General features: G+C 37.6%; 1 protein-coding gene across 1 annotated transcript in view; it reads right to left on the bottom strand.

Moving 5' to 3' along the window:
• Positions 1-319: 319 nt before the first annotated feature.
• PLCXD3 (phosphatidylinositol-specific phospholipase C, X domain containing 3) overlaps positions 320-20,410 on the bottom strand; it is a 216,562-nt gene continuing 196,471 nt past the window's right edge. The window contains exon 3 of the mRNA XM_012649830.1: positions 320-704. Within this exon, the coding sequence (XP_012505284.1) occupies positions 551-704 (154 nt within the window). The 3' untranslated portion in view covers positions 320-550. The remainder of the gene's footprint in view (positions 705-20,410) is intronic.

A 20,410-nucleotide genomic window follows, 5' to 3' on the forward strand; every position in this document is an offset into this window, starting at 1 on the left:
TTGATGCAGATTTTCTATGAACAAAAGTTAAGCTATGATCACCCAGTTGCAGATGACTACAGAATATTATACCAAGTCCCACAAAACAAATAAATTTCAGTCCAACAATTTAATACACATAATGTCAGGCATTCAATTGTTTTGAGTCCCATACAGCATCTGATTAAAAAGAGCAAAAAGAGCGAGCGAAAGAAGGAGTGGAAAGGTTAGAGGATACAGACAGCGTAGGAGCCTAGGTTGAAATTAGAGAACGCAATCAAGTAAACACTCATACGTTACAAAGACTAATTTTGAAAAACAAAATTCACTTATCTTTTTTATCCCTAACACTAGAAGTAGATTTTGCTCATCAAATGGGAAATGAAATATTTATAGTAATATAGACTATGATTATAATCACTAAAGAAATGGTTTCCCCCTTTTCCCACCCACTATCAGCCCTAATCCCTTCCAAGACTCAGTGGAATAGGAAGATCAGAGTGTTTACAAATAATATGCCTAATACGATGAGTCTTCTCTGTCTTATTCAGGGACACTCCAAACAGTGCTATCAAGTGTTGGCTTCTCCTTCATCAAAGACATAGTTGAGCTTTATCACAGTGCTGATAAAATCACCAAGTTCTACAAAATCGGCAGTGACAATATTGATGCCACTTTCTCCTGGCTTCTGCGTGCGGACCCACTGCATCATGGCAGGAAGAGCTCTGAGAAAGGAAAGAAAAAGAGAAGTCACAGAAGGCAAGGCATTATTTTTCAAGCTTTACAGTTCTCAGGCTTCCATTTCATTTTTTAACTAATGTCCCAAGTGTAGGTACACATGGGGAATAAAGGCCAAGGGGACAGTGGTGAATTCTTAACCTTTGAAGAAACTCTGCTGGAGAACTATTCACTATATTGGTCCTTGTTGGTCTCTTCATCTTGGAGATCTCATATACTGTGATAGGTTATAATGAAGCTTCTTCATTAAGAAGACAACATTCTTGCATTTGTATTCCGATTTGTCATAGTATGATCACAAATCTTGCAAAGCTATGGGTGGTGAGGTCAGAGATGAACACATGCACTTAACGTTTATTATGAGCCCACTATTTTGAGGAAATATGCTAAGATATTGTAAATAGACACAATAGCAAAAGTCTCTGCTTTCAAAAAGGTCACAGTTTGGTGGTGGGCAGGTGGACAAGGAGGAAAATTGTAGCATACTATAGCATGGGAATGATCAGAGCTCATTCTTTCAGACACATTTACTGAGCACCTATCAAGTTCCAGTTACTATTGTAGGCAGCTGGAAAATTCAAGTGAACAAAAAAGATAAAAATATCTGCCCCTGTGGAACTTACATTCTCATAAGAAGAGACAGGTGATAAATGACAATCGTAAGTATTAATAAATCATATAGTTTGATAGGAGGGAATAAATGCTATAAAGTGAGCAAAGAAAGGAGGATTAGGCATATGCAGATGGGGAGGAGAGGTGCAGATTGAAATTTAAGATATGGTGGTTTAAAACTCTTCATTGATAAGGGGACATTTGTGTAAAGCTTTGAAGGAGTTGGTCACATAGATACTGCCATGGGCCTACAGCGGGAGTATGCCTAAGCTTGGAAGAAGGATGGAGAGAGAAATAAAAGATGAAGTCAAAGAGATAATGAGGAAATGGGAACAGGGCACTGTAGGCCATTGTAAGGGCTTTAAGGTTACTCTGAGTAAAATAGGGAGGATCTTGAGCAGGAGTGGTGTGTTCTGACTTTCACTATAAGAGATCATTCCTTTACCATGACAACATAGAAGAGAGTCACCTAGCTTAGCCTGGGAATCAGGTAAAACATTTCAGAAGAATTTCTGAGGTAAATATGGAAGGATTAGGAAGATTTATCTGGGTAAAGGTGGGAATAGAGGATGGAGGATGACGCAGTGCATTTTTAGGCAGAGGAAAAACCATTTTTTCATTCATTGACAGTAGCATGGTGTGTGTTTAGGAGAAGGGATAAGGCAGATGCATACATGTGATGGTGATAATGATGTGCAATATGACAGCCCATTGGAGTGAAACCTACCACAACTGGAGTGAGGCAGGAAGGAAGGTTTCCATGATAAAGGAATAAATGAACTGGGGCAGAGATATGATAGTGTATTAATAAAGAAAGTGTGAGGGAGACACTCCTGGACATTAAATTACTGGAAGATAAGTAGAGGGGAGGAAAGAGAGAAGGGGAAAGGGGAAGAGAGAATGATGAGTTTAAAACCTCAAAGAAGTTGTGTAAAAGGATTTAAGGTAGTCTCGAAAGATGTTGGAGAGAGAAAGAATCAGACAGTAGAGAGCCTTGAGAAATGTATAACAAGTGAAAGCTGTTAATCAGGGAATGCTATGATTAGATTTGTAATTTAGAGAGATTAGTTTGCCTTTGGTGGGGATAAATGAAAAGGAGAGAACATGACTAGGAACAGGAACAGCAAATAGGGGTCTGTTGAAATAATCCAGACCAGAGATAGTGGCAGCCTGAATTGCAGTAGCAGCAGTGGATGTATCTCAAAGGGTCTGAGGAGACAAAATGACATTGGATGTGGAATTGGGTGTAGATGGAGAGGGAAAGAGGCCATGAGTTATGCCTAGATTTCTAGCAGTGTTCAGGTATGTGGACGTCATTCACTAATCTTGGACAAATAGGAGCAAAAGCTTTCCAGCAGAGGTGATAAGTTCAGTCTTAGACATGTTGATTTTGAGGTGACTTTGGGACACATGAAATCAGATCTTAAGTGGCAGTTACGTACAGGTCTGGTGTTCAGGACAGAGAGCCAGTCAAAAGCCATCACATATAGTGAACAGTCGAAGCTATGAGAGTGGATAGGAGGATTTTGTGGAGGGACAAGAGAAGAGAAAATTTGAAGATCAGCAGCATTTACAGGAAGGGTAGGAAAGTGGATTCAGTAAAAGACAGAGAGAAGTAGGTATAGAAAGAAGTAGGAGGAAAATCAGGGGCATATGCAGGATGTCCCAAAAGTCACCATACACATGGAAAATGGGGACTTGTAGCCAAATGTACCTTTATTTACAAAATATTCATTACAAAATTTTACAAAATTTTTCCTTTGTATGGAGACTTTGGGACACCCTGTGGTGTCATGAAAATCAAGGAAAGAAGGAAGTCATGTTCCTTCTGGAAACTTAAAAGAGTTCAATGAGCTTGAAGCAGGAAGTACAATACATGTGCATTTCACCATACCTCAGAGAATATATCGTCTAAAGAAACCCAACCCATCCAGGCAAAAATGGGACAATTGTCTCTCTTTCCTCCCCTCTACTTATCTGCACTAATCCTGTGGGTAATACCTTAAACACTGATCCATACTTTCCAGTATACACATTTTTAGTATATACATCGTCCTGACAGAGGATGATCCAGTTGCTTCTAAAAGAGTATAACATGGATATAAAAGGCTGAATTTCTTCAGAAAATAGACTAGCAGGTGGGGAAATTTGCTCTCCACTGCAATAGTTTCAGAAGAAAATTCTATCTTAAACTGAAAAATCTGGATCCCTGAAGCACAGACACAAGTGTCTTCAAGTTTGTTAGAAAGACAGATGCTGTGGCAATGTGTGTGCAGCCACTCAAGGTTGAAGTCTGTTACTTTCTCTTCTGGCCTTGCTGGTGCAGATGAAGCAGCTCTGTTGTGAATGCAGCATCACCTGAGCATTTTAGAGAAGGTGGTGGAAAGACTACCACAACTAGTGCATTTCCTGGAAACAATGATTTTGCAACAGACACATGCACCTTGAGAGGTGAGAGGTAGAGTGGATAAGAGTGAGGCTGAGGTCAGTACTGATTCTGTATTAGCCTTAGCTGAAGAGCTTGTTTGTCAGATCTCTTGGGTAAGAGGTGACGGGAGGTTCCTGAGCAACTAAATTCCCATCTTAGAACTGTCACAGAAACAATTCCTCAGATGCCCTCTACTACTCTGAGATTAAAATTCCTAGACCTGAATTTTGAACAACTAGCTGTTATCCCCATGGAGAGAGGTTAGGAGAACACAAGAGTGCTCTTTTCTGTTTTCCCATAAAATAGATTGCTTTGAGGATTGATGAAACATTATTTTGGAATAGCTTGTAGTCCTTAGATGAAATATGAATATTACATTTAAAATATCATTCCTCTGAGTCATGGGAATATTTCTATTTTCTGTTCATGCATATTTTTCTAAAGTCAATATGATACCAAAGACAAAAGAAGCAGTAACACCAAGTTAAATCTCAAATACTCAGACAGTCTTAAGTAGAATTATGATAAACAAAAAGACTCACTATACTGGATTAAAACTAGCAAATGCTACTGAAGTTACAACAATTATTTGGAGTAGTATATCTTAACCTTTTTTCATTATTGTTCCCCAAGGAGTCTTTTTGAATACTTCTTTCACTACTCGCCCTTTTCCTCCATGAAATTTTAATACTACTGATAGATTGCATATCTGTTTATATATATGTTCGTATACTATTTGTGTATCTGCGCTTTATATAAAAAGAATTTTTTTAATTTGCTTTCCTAAGAATGAATTTTTGCCCTCTTGGGGGCCATAGTACCATTGACAAATTCCTGATTATGCTTAGTGTTGGACAGATAATTAGAATGAGTTGAAAAGTGACTCTGATGGTAATAAAATAGACCCGTGTAACAATTTTCAGGATATAAGACTGTCTTAGTCAGTCCAGGAGTGCTATAACAAAATACCATAACCTGGGAAGCTTATAAACAACAAAAATTTATTTCTCACAGTTTTGGAGGCTGGGAAGTCCAAGATCAAGGTGCTGACAGATTTGGTGTCTTGTGAGGGCTTGTTTCCTAATTCACAGATGGAGCCTTTTCATTGTGTCCTCACATGGTGGAGGGGCAAATAAGCTCCCTCAGGCCTCTTTTATAAGGGCACAAATTTCATTCGTGGGGACTCTGTCCTCATAATCTAATCACCCCAAAGGCCTCACCTATTAGTACCTTCACCTTAGGGGTAGGATTTCATGGTAGGGATTCAATTAGTGGAAGGTATAAAAAGAAAGAAAGAAGAGGATTTCAACATAGGAATTTGGAAGGTGGTGGTGGTGGGAGACACAAGCATTCAGATCATAGCAAACACAAACTGATTAAACTTTAATTTCTTTAAATCATCTATCCATTCATCCATCCACATATCCATCCATCCAGCCAGCCATTCAACAAAGATGTATTGCACACCTGTGGAAAACGGTGTGTTAATTGTAGCTCCCTAGAGCAATCCTTAGGGTTCAGACCTTCCTCACCTCTTTTGGAGAGATGTGGCCACAATCTTGCCCCCATACTCCTTTTTGTGCTTTTTCTACATTACGGTCAGAACAATCTTTCTGAAATGCATCTAAGCATTATTCCTCTACACGGACAACAGCAAAGTCTTCTCTTGTCTTCAAGAAATACCCAGCTCCTCGGCAGTGTGTGTGAGTCCCTCCACATCTCCCCTATATCAGCTGCCACAGATTCTCCTCTTCAGCCTCATTTATTGCTACTGCCTACCTGCTAGTTTGTTATCCAGTAATACTGAAATGCTCGTATTTTCCCCTGAACACACCCGGAAATTTCATGCTTCTGTATTTTTTTTTAGGCCTTTCCTCTATGAAATATCATTTCTTCCTCCAGTACCCTTCTTGGCCTAAGTAATTTCTGCCCACCCTTCAAGAATTGGACCAGGAATTATCTTACTCCCTCCCATCCAAATCTAGGTGAAGACACTTTTTTTTTTTGTGCTTTATATTCCTTAAATATAGTTTCATGACTGTATATAATATACAACATTGAGATTATCCATTTCCATGCCTATTTCTATCAGTGCCTGTGTGCTCTTTGAAAAAAACCCCAAATCATATCATAGTCATAAATGTATTCGTGGTATCCACCACAATCCCTAGGACTGAAAGGAAAACATCACATTTTTGAACACAAATATTGAGCTAGAAATCCTGAGCTCAGATGTCTCGAAGTCTACAAGCAAAATAGACATTAAACCAGTCACAACAATATGATATAGCAAAATAGAGGTGGACATAGGATTCTACGAGAGCATAGTAGATAACACAATTCACTTTACTTGGAAGAAATTAAGGAGAAATTTAGGGACACTTCACAAAACGGGACATTTGAGCTCAGTCATACTAGGCATTCTTTGGATAAAGAAGGAGAAGGAAGGCATGCCAAAGAAGGTGAAAGAAGGCATCACATGAAAAGGCATCAGCACATGTAAAAGAATATGAGCATGAAAGAGATGATGCAATTAGGAAGGACAAGGTGGCCAGAGAGTAGGAGCTGTGGAGGTGTAGGGGGGCCGACTGGAGTAAAGGAGGAGCGGAAAACATGTTTTGGCCAGTTTGTTCAGTCCTTCTTCAGCTTGCTATAGAATCTGAGCTTCATTCTATATGCAATGAAAGGTTCTTCATTATTCAATTAAAGAAGTTTTTTAAATTTTCCTGTACAAAGAGGAATCTGATCATAATTTAATCCAAAGTCTTCCATTTAATTACACTGAAACTTGTATTTTCTTCTCATATAAATAGCTCATTGTCTCCCTATGAAACTTCTCAGATTGCTATGAAAGTCTAAAAAAGCCTTCATTCACTCATATTACCCCTACCTTTCTTCATAGCCAAGACGTTGCTAGTGGAAATTTGAATATCATTCACTAGAAACATGAAGGAAAACACTTCTAAGTGGAGCTATGCAATCTGAAGAGATAATTAAATTTCCTTTGAATTTGTGTATTAATATTTTAACATCTATTTATAGAATGGTCTACTTCAGTATAGAAAGATGTGATTATACCAATTATACAGATATTGCAATGTTGCCTTAAAAATCCCTGCCCCCTTTTTATATCTCTCTTTTCATTAGATGCTGAATTTATAGTGTGGATTTAAATAACATTTCCAAGACCTCACTGAGTGCCATTGAAAATTTTTAAAAAATCATATCAATACTGTCAGTTCTAAAGCAAGACTGTTTCCATTCACATCTTAGCTCCATCATTTATTATAAGCAAGTTAGTTATCACTCCAAGCCTCAGTTTCACCATCTATAAAATGGGCATAATAATAAGGATTCAGTTAGTACAGTGCTAAAAAGAGTACATCCATTGCCTGTCAGTTTCCTGTTTCACAGGCTACAGATTCTCAAAGGACAACAGTAGGGGATTCCAAGAGCTGGGGACCAACACCCAGGCATAATACAGGTGGGGTATAAAAAGGAGCCTACAGATATCTTTCCAACTTTCACAATTCCAAAGACAGAAAAGTGGGGAACAATCTCCTGGTGCTGTCAGACAAGATTGGCAATGAGGCTTTGGGGAAGTACCTTGGAAGGGCACATAGCTATGGCTTTTCCCATCACAGATTCTAAATTCAGTTGGTAAAAGAATTATCAGGACCCAAGCTTGGTGTATGAAGCCTCAGAGCTCTTTTCTAGACTGTGAAGCTCTGCTGAGGAAAGGTATTGTCAAACAGATTTCAGGCTTCTTAGAAGAGAAACAGGGAAGTCTACAGGAGACAGAAACCTCCCTCCACCAATGAAGCAATGGGAGTGGAGAGATGTGAGAGCCAGAGGTCTTTTGATGTGCTTGCTTTAAGAACTGGTTTTGAAAATATTTAAAGGAAAAGATTTCAGAGTTGGAAGTGCTGAGGAGTTCTTTTGCAGGTCATACTATTGAGTTCAGTAACCCCCAAGGTGCTGACCTTGACTTATTATTAATCCATGCCAATCTCCTGCTTAGAATGCTTCAATTACCTCCCAGTACTTTTAAGATAAAGGTAAAATCCTTAACTGGCCTATAGGGCCCTGAACAATGGCCACTAGAGGTTCCTCAAGCTTTATCTCTTGTCACTGTACCTCTCACTGAATTCTAGCCATATTGCCAGTCTCGCCCATCTTGATCAGCCAAGTTTTCTTTGGAGAACTTGCTGGTTTTCGTGTTGTTCTTATTGTTACTTGTTTTGTTTTATTTTATCAAGAATGCCTTACCTTTCCTGCCCCCTCACTTGGCCACCACACAAAAAGTTTAAATGTCACTTCTTCAAAACACTAGTCAGAATTGTAATTGTATTTATGTGTTTGATCAATGTCTGTGTCCCAACTGGACTATAAGCTCTTTGAAGACAAGGACTGTCTGTGTTTCCTCTGTTGTACCCCCAGTGCTTAGCACAGGGCCTGCCATAGACTCAATAAATATATGTTGAATAAATGAACAGGTTTTCCTCTTAGAAAGAAAAGGTCTACTTTTTGAATAGAAATGTATGCAGTAACATAGGGAAATGCTACTTAGCTGTCCTCACTGTGGCTATTGTAATGGATTTTTGTTTGTGAACTCACTGCTATTTTGCTGAATAAAAATTTTTTTAAAAAATTAACTTGAAGAATTTTAATTTTTCTGTACTTGGCAGGTCTCACCTGCAAATTTTCAAATTGACCAATTTGTAAAGTGCTCTTCCCTCCATCACACATAATGTGTCATGAGATTCTGTGTTAATGATAATAATAGCAGTAATTATCATCTATATAAGAGTAAAGTTTATTAAAATTAAATTTATTTAATTAATCATTTCTTTAATCTATTATAAATTGTTAGTTATAATTACTATTTAATTAATCAGAATTGAATTTATTATAAATTCATGTCAAATTCGTATGCAAGTATATGTTTGTGTGTGAATATGTAAATATATGTATATATAAATAATACTTTTATAACAAATGCATTTTATACATGTTACTTCTTTAGCTCCTTTAAACTGTTTTATTTTATGGTTATGGATGAAAAATTGTGGATAATAAAACAGTTGTGTCTTTAGTGAATTTGATTTGAATGCATTTAATTTTTCAATGAACTGTTTCTTTTATTGAATGAAATAGAATTTCCAAAATCAATTCATTAATTTTTACAGAACATTCCGATGCACTCGAGGATAAAGATTGTCATGAAAACGTCAATGCCTTGTAACTTCCTGTCCCAAGTGCAACCTGAGAAATGGAGACTTCATTGATTTACAAAATTTAAAATGATGGTCACAGGTGTTTCTTACTCTGAGCAACTGAGTCACTCAAGAACAACTAATTAAAATCAAGTCTGACAGATTTTAAAACATGATTTTCTGTCAATCTGGTCATTTCTGAAACTTTGGAAATTTCACTTGGAAATATAAAGAAGAGAAAGACAAAATAAAAAGAAACTCTTGTCCGAAATGTTGGCATTTCTGCACCAAAGCATTCACGGATAAATGGCAAAGACTTTGCATTTATAGATTAAACGATGGTGGAGACTTCAAAATAACCTCAGGTGGACAAGTGTGTACATACATGATAGTGTCCATAAACACACTGCTTATAATTTTTTGCTAAACCTCTCTCTGTTTGGGAGGCAACATATCTGATTTGTGACTGTTGAAAATAGCTCATTTTTAAAAGTAGTTTTTTCCCCTAAAATTGCACTAAGAAAAAGAACTGTCATATGAATTATCTGCAAAATTGTGCCTAAAAGCAATTCTGAAGATTTTAGGCCACCTGGACTGTCCCGAATAGAGCTAAAATCCTAAGTCTTCCTATGTCCTGCATTATGTACTTTCAGAACAAAATTACTGCAACTGTTTGGGTGTAAAACAGAAAATAATTAAAGGTATGACTAAACATATCATTAATCTGAATTTTTTCCCCTTTTGGCTACAAGAAAGGAAGAAACCCCTCTCTCTTTGACTTTCCCAGATTCTCTGCTCAAATCACATTGAAACTCCATTTGTAGTCTGATAGACATATCTGCTCAACGAATATGCATAAAACAGCTCATGAGGTAAATATTATTCTGTGTGCTGAGGACACAATGGTGTTCAGAAAACAGACAGGGCCTTTACTAAGATTTATTTTAAAAACCAACAAACATAACTGGATTGGTGTTAAAAGAGAAATTTGAGTTCTAGTCTTGACCAGAGTAATGTATTTTATTTATAAAATTATAATAATGCATAAATTATGCAAACACTTTGAGTATCAATTTTTCCCAACTGTAAAATTAGGAACTACAATAATCCTTTGGGGTTACTATGAGGATCACACCCACGTCACCATCCCCCACCTCCCACACACCCAGGGGATGACATCTTTGATGGTATTATTCAAATGTAGTCCAGGGTTGTTCAAAATTCAGCCACAGCCTTGAGTACAGACATGTTTTGGAAGCCACAGATACAAACACAGGAGATGCTGACTTACAGGAGATACCGGCCACAGGGACTGACTAACCCTCCCCTTCATCCTAACCACACCAACTGCTTTAAGTTTTCCAAGAGAAAAAAACCCCAGCCCTCAGAAGTACACAGGGCATATCTCACCTTATTCCCATGCCCAGAAGGTTGTTAGTTTAGCTTAGTTTTGTGTTGTTTGTTTAACAAAAAGCAATGCTTCCAAATCAAAGCAAAAGACACCATCCGTTTCCTTTGATCATGGCGACAGCAGCCCTTTTTTTGTTGTGGCAAGGAAACCCGTTAAAAATCCATTTTCAATTAAAATACGATCATATAAACTACAAGAAAAATGGTGTTTAGAGTTCATAAAATGCACTGCATCCTCAGGCTCATTGTTCTCCTCAAGCCAGGGTTTCAGAATGAGTCATAAACCCTGCGAGGAGGAGACAAAATGTGAGCACAGCCAGCCCTCTGATGGTGGCCTCCCGGTGTGCAGGGACTGTTCTGTCTGCTAATTTTCCAAGGGAACAAAGGGAGAAAGAAAGCTTTGTAAGTTCTAAAGAAAGAGACCCTTCCATATATTATAAGATTCAGATTGCCAGGAGATAGACAATGGGTTTTCTTTCAAGAGTAGAGTCTCAGTATAATGAACACTTCTGTGTGGGATCAAGTGTTCTCACTTCACGGTCTCTTCCCAGGCACAAATAGCCCCTCACTCAGCGCAAATGCATGGGGACTTTGGGTACTCAAACCTCAGAAGCAATTTACCTGACTCAGAGCATACGGTTTCTATCTGCTAGCACCGTCCTTCCTTCATCCTCTTTGGAAAGATTTTCATTTAATAAGAAAGAGCTGCTCCTGAACTTGTGTTGAAGTGAAGATTTTACATTTCTGGTTTTGCTTGAAACAAACACCTCAAGGACTACTTGAGTTTATCCCTTAGCTCTCAGTGAATCCCAACTTGAGGGTCTTGGACCTAGGAATAGCAGAGGGTAGTAATGTTGAAAGCCACAACAGAAATCAATTACCCATGTGGTCACATGGGTTAACAAAATATGCCACTTCTCTTTACTGTTGGCAGGATCATTTTATCAATTCAGTTTTTTAGTATTGACTACATATTGCTTATTGCAAGTTTTAGTGGAATCTGTATGCTTTTAATTTTAATGATGGGAAAATAAAGTGGTACTTATAAAGTATATTAAGAGGAGAAGGGCTCTGTAAGGTAAAATAGTGAGAGAGGTCCTTGGCAGTTAAATCCTGGTAGCTGCTGGTCTCCATGGCATCCATATATTCACTCGTACTGCAACAAGGGTGTATGAGTATGACCATATGGCCGTTGTTGGGTGGCTACAGGGGTGATTAGACATGGTCCCTGCCTTGACTATGGAACTAATTCTAGAATTACCTGAACACTACAAATGGAAATTGCTTAATTGCTCTGAATAGCCTTGCATGAAAACATTGGAAAATGGAGATGTCCGTGAAGACTCTTTGCCCTCACAAAACTGGTTGCAGGTCCCTTTACTAAAACACATTCCAATTCCAAAAAGAAAAAAAAATTTTTTTCATGGACTCTCATAAATTCATGAGGCTAAATAAAAACTACTCTCCAAGGACTCATAAACCAAGTGAATATTTATGGACTTTTAATGGACTCCCTACAATCGATGCAAGGGAAAGAGAAAGAGCAAGAGCATGGGAATCAGATAGAGCCTCATTCGAACAATAATAACATGTGGCCTCCTGAAGATTACTTAACCTCCCTGATGCCCCTTTTCCTCACTGTATAATGGGGATAATAATGGCACCTACTTCACAATGTTTTTGTAAGAATAAAACAATATAATATAGATAGGTGGTATATAGAGGTTAAGAGTGAAGACTTTTGAGCAGATTGTCTGAATTCAAATCCTGGTTGTATTACTTTAGGCAAATCACTTAAGTTTTTTAGCTTTAGTACCCTCACTTGTGTAAGAGAATAGTAAGAGTACATTGTGAAGATTAAATGAAGTAATATGCATGTAAAATATAACATAATATATACTCAAAAGACAAGAACTTAATGAAGGTTAGTTGTTTCTCTATTATTAGTGTCAATGCTTAAAGTGCCTAACACATCGTAGATAGCAGATAAGTGTAGTTACTTTCATTTTTCCTAGTTTTGGGTGACTTTAAGTCAGGTGATTGGGAAAAGTTACTCTGTTAACTCAGATGTGTAGTAACTGCTGTGCTGAGCCACCTAGATCCTCCCTTCCAGATAGAGAGTGCTCATTCTCCCGGCTTCTGGGAGTATTGTTGGCTGCCAGCTCTCAGCTAAGTTTCTGTCTGAAAGTTGCCCTCAGCCAAAGAGAGACACCTCCCTCGAGGTCGTATACCCTCCCTGGGGATAACCTGCATCCAATGAATGGTATCTGGAGAGGGGTGGTGAAACAACTGTGAAGGTCCACCCCAACTCCAGAGCTTGTAGGCTTGGTTGAGGCCTTTGTTCTGACTGTATCACAGCCCAATTTCTCCCTCTCCACAATCCTGCTTCCTTCAGTCTCCCATAGGTGCTGATCCCAAGAGAATTCCAGAATAAAGCTTATGCACACAAATCTCAGCATCTTAGATGGAAGAAAATTCTGTGATCATAAAATCTGTCCTTCACTCACAGTACAAATCAAGAGTGGCCTCTGACAAACTTAATGAGGTAGAGAAATTAAAACCACATTTCCATTTCCAAAACGTGACCAGAGTAGGTTTTCAGGTGTTTTGTGGGGGAGGTTGACTGAGAGAAACTGCATTTATGCTTAGTGCTATGTTCTGCACAGACTCATGTGGGTACTTCTGCTTCCCCTGGCAAAGCAGAAAGGCCACCAAAATTAGTCTTTTTATTGACATTGACCACAGAGTCTTACCTCAGTCTTCTGCCAAGATTTCCCTTGGGTTTCCATTAAGCTACGAATCATGTATGAAAGGCTCAGAAAACCTAAGCCTACCTCTAAAAGAAATGTTTGTCATGGGCACTCTGATGGGAGACTTTTCTAGTCCACTGATTACATCATCAGGGCCTTTTGTGCATAGTACTTGGTGTAACTCCATGTCTCTGACATGTCTTTTCAATGATGAGTGTGATTATAACATCTAAATGAGACACTTCGTTTTTTAAAAAGCCAAACTCAGAAATTTCACATTCTTTAGAGAAAATGCAAACAGGTAGAATGAACACAAGCTGAATTATTTTGATCAAAATATCCAGGTGCTAATATGTCAGTGTGTCTGTGGGCCCATGTAATTATACACAATTATCAGGGGTGATTTCTTTGGCCTTTTCCCCTTTAATCAGTGACAACTGCAGGTGCAAAGGATAGAGGAATAGCTAATCTGTTCTGCAAGAAAATAATATGCATTATGTTGTTAATTCTATAATTTCCTCCTGACAGTGGTCTTATAAAGTCAGAGGTTTTAACAGTACCACTAGAGAGGAAAATTTTAAGTCAATTAGTCTGAGAAGAGTATTTTTCATTGTGCTGTCTATTGGTCATATCTCTGGGAAATCATGTTATCTGACTATTTTTAAATTGTTTGACCATGTTAACTTTTTTTTTTTTATCAAATTCCTAAGAACTTAACAGCATACAATAAATATCCTCAAACCATACAGGTGCCATGTATGTGTCTTATTTCGTAATACATCTTCCCTCTTCTTTGTATATTTCCTCCTTGACACATTTAGAAAAATCTCAGAGAGTATCAAGTTTGAGAATGTCCTTAAGATATTTATAAAGAGTGACTACATTCTCTACAAAAATTCCATAGAGTAGAAAATAGTACTTTCCCTCTGAAATAATTCCCTGTCAAAGAGACTTTCACAGGCTGGGAGAAGAGTCTCCCCTGGACTTGGCCTGCCCTGCTCCCTGGGGACAGAGCTGGTAAAGGACATGAGGAACTGATGCACCAGGCATCACAGACGATGGTCGTCACCAGTGTTGCTGCCTAGCTCACCACCAACTCCCTTTTCTGGATTCCTTTCAAATTCAAACCCTATATATTGAAAGAAAAATTTCCAGTCTGGAGTGGAGAAGAATACGTGGAATTTTCCAAATTGTTATTCTGGTCTAGAACAGAGAAACTGAGAATACATGATAGTCAAGTTATTTTTACAACTTTGTGTTTATTGATGAAACCAATATATTTTGCTGCCTCTAGGGTAATTTTGATATTTCAGTATATTAAGTGTTTAATTAGTCATTTCACAGTATTATGTTATCCATTTTTAGGGACACTGTGTGCAGTCAGCTTCAAAACTCAGTGGTAGGCAAATGCACTGATAAAAGGCAGACTGTGGTGAACACTGGTTACCTCACTCCCTGAATGAAACTGCTTCTTGATCATCTCACAGAAGCTCTGCTGAGATCATGGAACAATGCTTCATGAGATATCAAAGATATTCCTAAAACAAAAGGTTTTCTTGGCCAAATAAGTTTAGGGAATGTTGAAGCCTCTTTGATGTTCACAATACACATTATAGCATCTGAAGCCTATTATCATATTAAGTACATTGAGACATCCTGAAGTTAAGGATTTATTTCCCTATTTTTAAACTGGTGTTTCCAAAACTTATTTGACCTGAGAATAGCCCTACTACTGCCACCCCTACTGACATATGCATGCTTGTGCACACACACACACACACACACACAAACCCACAAACCACCAATGGACATCCATTGGACCTAATGTTCTACAGAACATTGTTCTGAAAATATTGTAGTCCAGCATTCTTTTCAAGGGGCTCGACTCTGACATACATTTCAGTGTCTTGGAATTCTTCTAGCCTTCTTCCCACTATTAGAAGGTTCTTTCTGTCCACGCACTAGTCCCATTTAGGTTTATCCAAAACAAGTCTATTCTTCAACATGATATTCCTTTAAATATTTGAAAATAATTGGTACTTCCCTACCCCCACCATCTGTATCTCCCCTTCTCTATCCTAAACATCCCCATTTCCTTTCCTTAGATAATTCAGTTTGGGACCTCTTAGTGTCCTTGTCACTCCCCTCTTCTGAACACTCCACTTCATCTATACTTCCTCTAAAAGAGGTAATTGGAAAATAATGTAATTTTCTAATTTGAATGTAGAGTATTACAGAGTATCTCCACCCTCATTCTGGTTTTCTCATTATGGCCAAAGGTTATTTTGACTATTTCTCTGTTAATGTTTCCCAGTCATTTCATGATCATCTTTGCCCTGAAATTCTTTAGCAGTTCCTTCTGAAGGGAGCAGGCAGGTATTAGGCAGTTCGAGAGTAAAGGGTGGAAGAGAAGCTGCTCTACTTCTAGACTAGTCAACATCAGCTTACTGCCATAAACATTATTCTTCCTCTTTAGCTCAGAGAATCTCCTCTCTGCTTCCAAAGAAGATTTAAAGCATGCAGGAGCTAAGGTCCCACCAGAACTGTAAGAAAAACCTTCAAGAAGCTACAGAGTGGCTGGAATCTAAGGAGTGGGAGCAGATGAGAAATATAAATTTTGGATCCTCTAGGAAGTAGCTCCAGCTGATAGTAGTCATGGTATTGTCAGGGGCTAATAGCCAACTGGGTAAGTCTCCCCTGGGTTGCTTTAGAGTGAAGATGTCAATCAATACAGATAAGTTATGTAAGTAAATATATATATTTTTCCAAAATTTGGAATTAAATATACATGTGACTAGTTGGCATGTACATTATCCACTTGCCTGATTGAGTCTGAACTTATCAAATACAGAAGCAGGGTTTGCAAGGTGACAAAATGACAATAATGCTGCCTTTCTTCAGGGCTGATGCTCACTTTAGTTTTAATTAAGTCATTAATTAACTAGCTATTGATTCTAAGAGACAGTGAACATAGAAAATGCTATATGAAAGAGAAGCATTATTAAAAATCGTGTCTGGTTGTATTTTAGAGAAGCATTTGAAAATGTCCTAAAAGAACTCTTGGTATATGTTTTTCTTAAATATTCCATCACATTAATCTATAATGCTATAAAAATGACCTTAAAAAGGGGAAAATAAGATGCTTCCTCATAGTAGACCATATTCAGTGCTGGGTTATTTCAGGACAGGTTTGCAGGGACAGGTCTTTAAAAGCTTTTATAAGATTGATCCTTGATGGAGTAAAAGGAACCATCAGCCATAGAGAGGCCTAGAGAAGCCTTCTGGCAGGCACATGGAGAAGGCTTGAAAATTTAGAAAAGAGGCTCTGTTGCACGTGTGTGTGTCTGTGTGTGTTTCTGGAATCTCAATTAACTTCTAAAGTTCTATAGAGTAATGCCTACAATTGGGCTAACTGTATGCTCTTATATAGATGCTGCTCTCCTGGGTCCTTCTCTCAGCAGAGCCTCTGTGAGATAATCAAGGAGCAGTTTCATTCAGGGAATGAAGTAACCAGTTTTCACTACAGTCTGCCTATTATCAGTGCATTTGCTGCAACTGAGTTTCGAGGCTGACTGCACACAGTGTCCCTAAAAATAGATAACGTGACACTGCGAAATAGCTAATATATTAAAATATCAAAATTACCCTAGAGGCAGCAAAACATATTGGTTTCATCAATAAACCCAACATTGTAAAAATAACTTGAATACCATGTATTCTCAGTTTCTCTGTTCTAGACCAGAAGAGCAATTTAAAAAACTCAGTGTATTCTTCACCACTCCAGACTGGAAATTTTTCTTTCCATATGTAGGGTTTGAATTTGAAAGGAATCCAGCAAGGGGAGTTGGTGGTGAGCTAGGCAGCAACACTGGTGACGGCCATCGTCTGTGATGCCTGGTGCATCGGTTCCTCATGTCCTTTACCAGCTCTGTCCCCAGGGAGCAGGGCAGGCCAAGTCCAGGGAAGACTCTTCTCCCAGCCTGTGAAAGTCTCTTTGACAGGGAACTGTTTTAGAGGGATATTTTCAAGTGAAGGAATTAAAAAATACTTTCCAATTAAAAAGTTGAAATGATCAGGAAAGAACTTAAAGAATTTGGTTGCTAATTTTATTAGGAACTGACGTCCCAATGGAAGTCATTAAGTAGAAATCATTTGATAATATTTTCAAATGTGTGTCTTTCTTATCCACCAATAATAGAATGAATTTTATAACAGGTGTTATTTCCAGCATTCAGTTCCATTTTAGGAGGTAAAAAGTTTTGATAATTAAAAAAACCCAGAAATCTTTGTTAATATCCCACCAAAGTATTCTAAATAAATGTAAAAAATGTTGCTGACATGATACTTGCCACTTTTTGAAAGCTACTCTTACCATTTCTGATGAGAAATAAAAATTCGTAATGCTGATTTATTTTTCTTAGCTAAATTATACCATTATACTAATATCTAGTAGAATTCAGTGAAAAACCAAACCAATAAGATGTGAAATTGACTTAAGAATTGTGAATACCTGATTCAAAACCTGGCTATACCACTAACAGGCTACCATGGATGACAGCGCCATCTGTATCCTATCTCAACACCATCCTACTAATGTCTAAAATAAACAACTTCCTGCTTGATTTTCCAAAGTCATCCTTGAAACCAAGACTGTTACCCCACTTGCACCATGTCTACATGTTGTTGACCCTCTCTGTGCAACGTGAAGGATAAAAATACATCAGTCTACCTCAGGGTTATCAGGAGGCTCAGATGTAATTGTGACTATGAACACTCTTGAAAATTGTGAAGTGCCCTACAAATTTAAGTTGTCCCAAGTTGATTAATTATTGGGGATTATGTAAACTGGAAATGCTCCTGTCCCTCAGCTGAACTTTTCACTTGTAAACGGGTTGGATCGATGTTTGGTCACCCAACCTGTTGTGGCTAAATATCATTCCTCTTAGCTTACAAGAGGCCATAAAGGATGATTGGGAAATAGTAAAGGTCATGGTAGAAAAGAGAGGTTTTGTCACTTCTTTTTATATTTCTTAGAATCTCCGTCATGTAGCTAATCACAAATAACTTGAATCTAAAATGAAGGTGGAGTCATCTAGTTACTATGTACCTATAGGTTATAAACCAAGATTTCATGATGCTGCTTAGGTGCCAAACAACTCAAATGAATTACAAAACAGCCCGTTGTGAGCCATGTTTTCTTGCTCACGATATCAGTCTGTAACTGTTCTTCAATTTGGAATTTCCACCATCAACAAGAAGGCTTTGTTCCAATAGTTGTGATAAATGAGAACTGATCATGAGGCTGAGGTCTAGTGAGCTCCTGCCTTCTCGTCTGTCTCTTCAGGGATAAATCCGGGTAACCAGGAAAGGATCTGTCCCTTTTGGAAATGAGCACAACAGCATGCAGATGTGGTTTTGAGGACACTGTCCCTTCTGGGGTATCCACATATCCTTTAATTGATCAAGCTGATATTATCAGCTCAAGCAGTGTATCCCATTTAGAAATGCTTCTGCCTAGTGATGCCATAATCTTCATTTAATCCAGTTAAACCAAATGGCTAGAGCATGCCGGGCACTGTCTAAGGCAAAGGAGGCAATGTTCCAGGTGTTGAAGAGTAAGCCCAGATGACTGTGTGAAAATGAGACACTAAAGTTTCTATTAATAGTTTAAACCAGAAAACCTGAACACACACTTAGGGAATAGTGCTGGTTTCACCATCTGTGCAGTAATTAGGTTTTATTGACTCTGTTCACCAGACTCTTAACAATGATACAGAAAGTTTGGGTCCTAAAGCAGCTGGTCCAAAAAGCAGTTTGATGATTAAAATGAAGATTCACAGACTATGCCTTCTTGGACATAAAAAATCGTGCAGCTGAGTACCTTCCAAATTGAAATGAGATGTACAGAATGCTTTGTAAATTTAACATGGATATTCTATTACCAGCTTCCAGATCTCCTTTTTTATCTTGGTTTAGTATATCAATATATTGAGTCAATAGGACTGCCATAGAAAACATTTCAAAACAGAAGTAAAACTCCCTAAACGCAGCATAAATGTAAGTGTAAATCAATAGAAAAGGAGGAGCTGATTCATTCCAAAATTCAAAATATATAAGAATTTGTAATATACTTTAGTTATTTCAATAAGCTAAAAAAATCTTTGCTTTACAAAGAGAAAAAACATGGGGTCCTAGAAGTCTACATGTTCTCAAAACTAGAAAATCAGTGCCTTCAACAATATATACTTACTTGAATGTGATTATAGAGTGAGTACAGATTTTCTTTTCATTAGAAAAATGTAGAAGTTTAATGATAATTAATTCATTATCATCAATACATCTGTACTGTTAAAGCTGCTGCAACTTCATACAAGCTGTAGCATCCTCAGAGCTGAATCCAGGTAGCTTCACTTTTTTCTGCTCTGGGTCCGTACCCATTTACTGGGCTTCTAAGTGCACGAGGACTACTTTACATACCACAATGATAACAGGAAATTGGACTAAAGATATTAAAACACGTTTTTTCCTTTACATGGAAGGACTACCCTTTTTTATGCAATTTGAAGATTTTATGTTTATTTAAAATCTAGTGTTTTGCTTCAAAAATCTCTTTTACATAAACAGAAAAAAGAAAAAAAAACGGTCCAAAGCTAAAAACAACTCCATGTAGCCAATGAATATTTTGAAAACAAATCACTTTTAAGCAAAAGGAAAATTAAGTTTATATGCAAAGTAAGTGCCTTTGGCTAAAATAAATGGTCTATTCAGTTATAAGTAAGTCAAAATTTCTAACCCCAACAGGTGGTTACACATTGTACTACCTCAAAAATCAGTAAACTCAGTTTGTATCTATATACTGAGCTTTGGATTGAAATAATTTAAGACTATAACACAATGGAGACTGAGAACATTTTTAGTCACAATGAAAATCCAAAATGCTTAAACCTGGAGAAAATAGAGAATGGAATTAGCTAGTGGTGAATTCTGACATTTTTCTGATCTTAATTAAAATGTTCAATGTCAAGTCACAATCATATTAAAACATTTTTCCTTAAAGCCCAAACATTATATCTGCAATACACAAGGCAAATATTGCCATGAATTGTGTTATTTACTTGTTTAAACTAAATTGGATGATATGCTTGTCTGAAAAGAAAAATTCTGTACACCTCAGGCATCTATTTCAATTTCAGATAAGTAACAAAAGATTGTATTGCTTTTTTTTCTTCTTACCATCTTATATTTGCTCTAAGTTTTAAAGAACATCTGTGACTCTC

The sequence above is a fragment of the Propithecus coquereli genome, unplaced genomic scaffold (assembly GCF_000956105.1).
Source record: "Propithecus coquereli isolate 6110/MARCELLA unplaced genomic scaffold, Pcoq_1.0 Scaffold110, whole genome shotgun sequence".
In the NCBI taxonomy this organism is placed as follows: domain Eukaryota; kingdom Metazoa; phylum Chordata; class Mammalia; order Primates; family Indriidae; genus Propithecus; species Propithecus coquereli.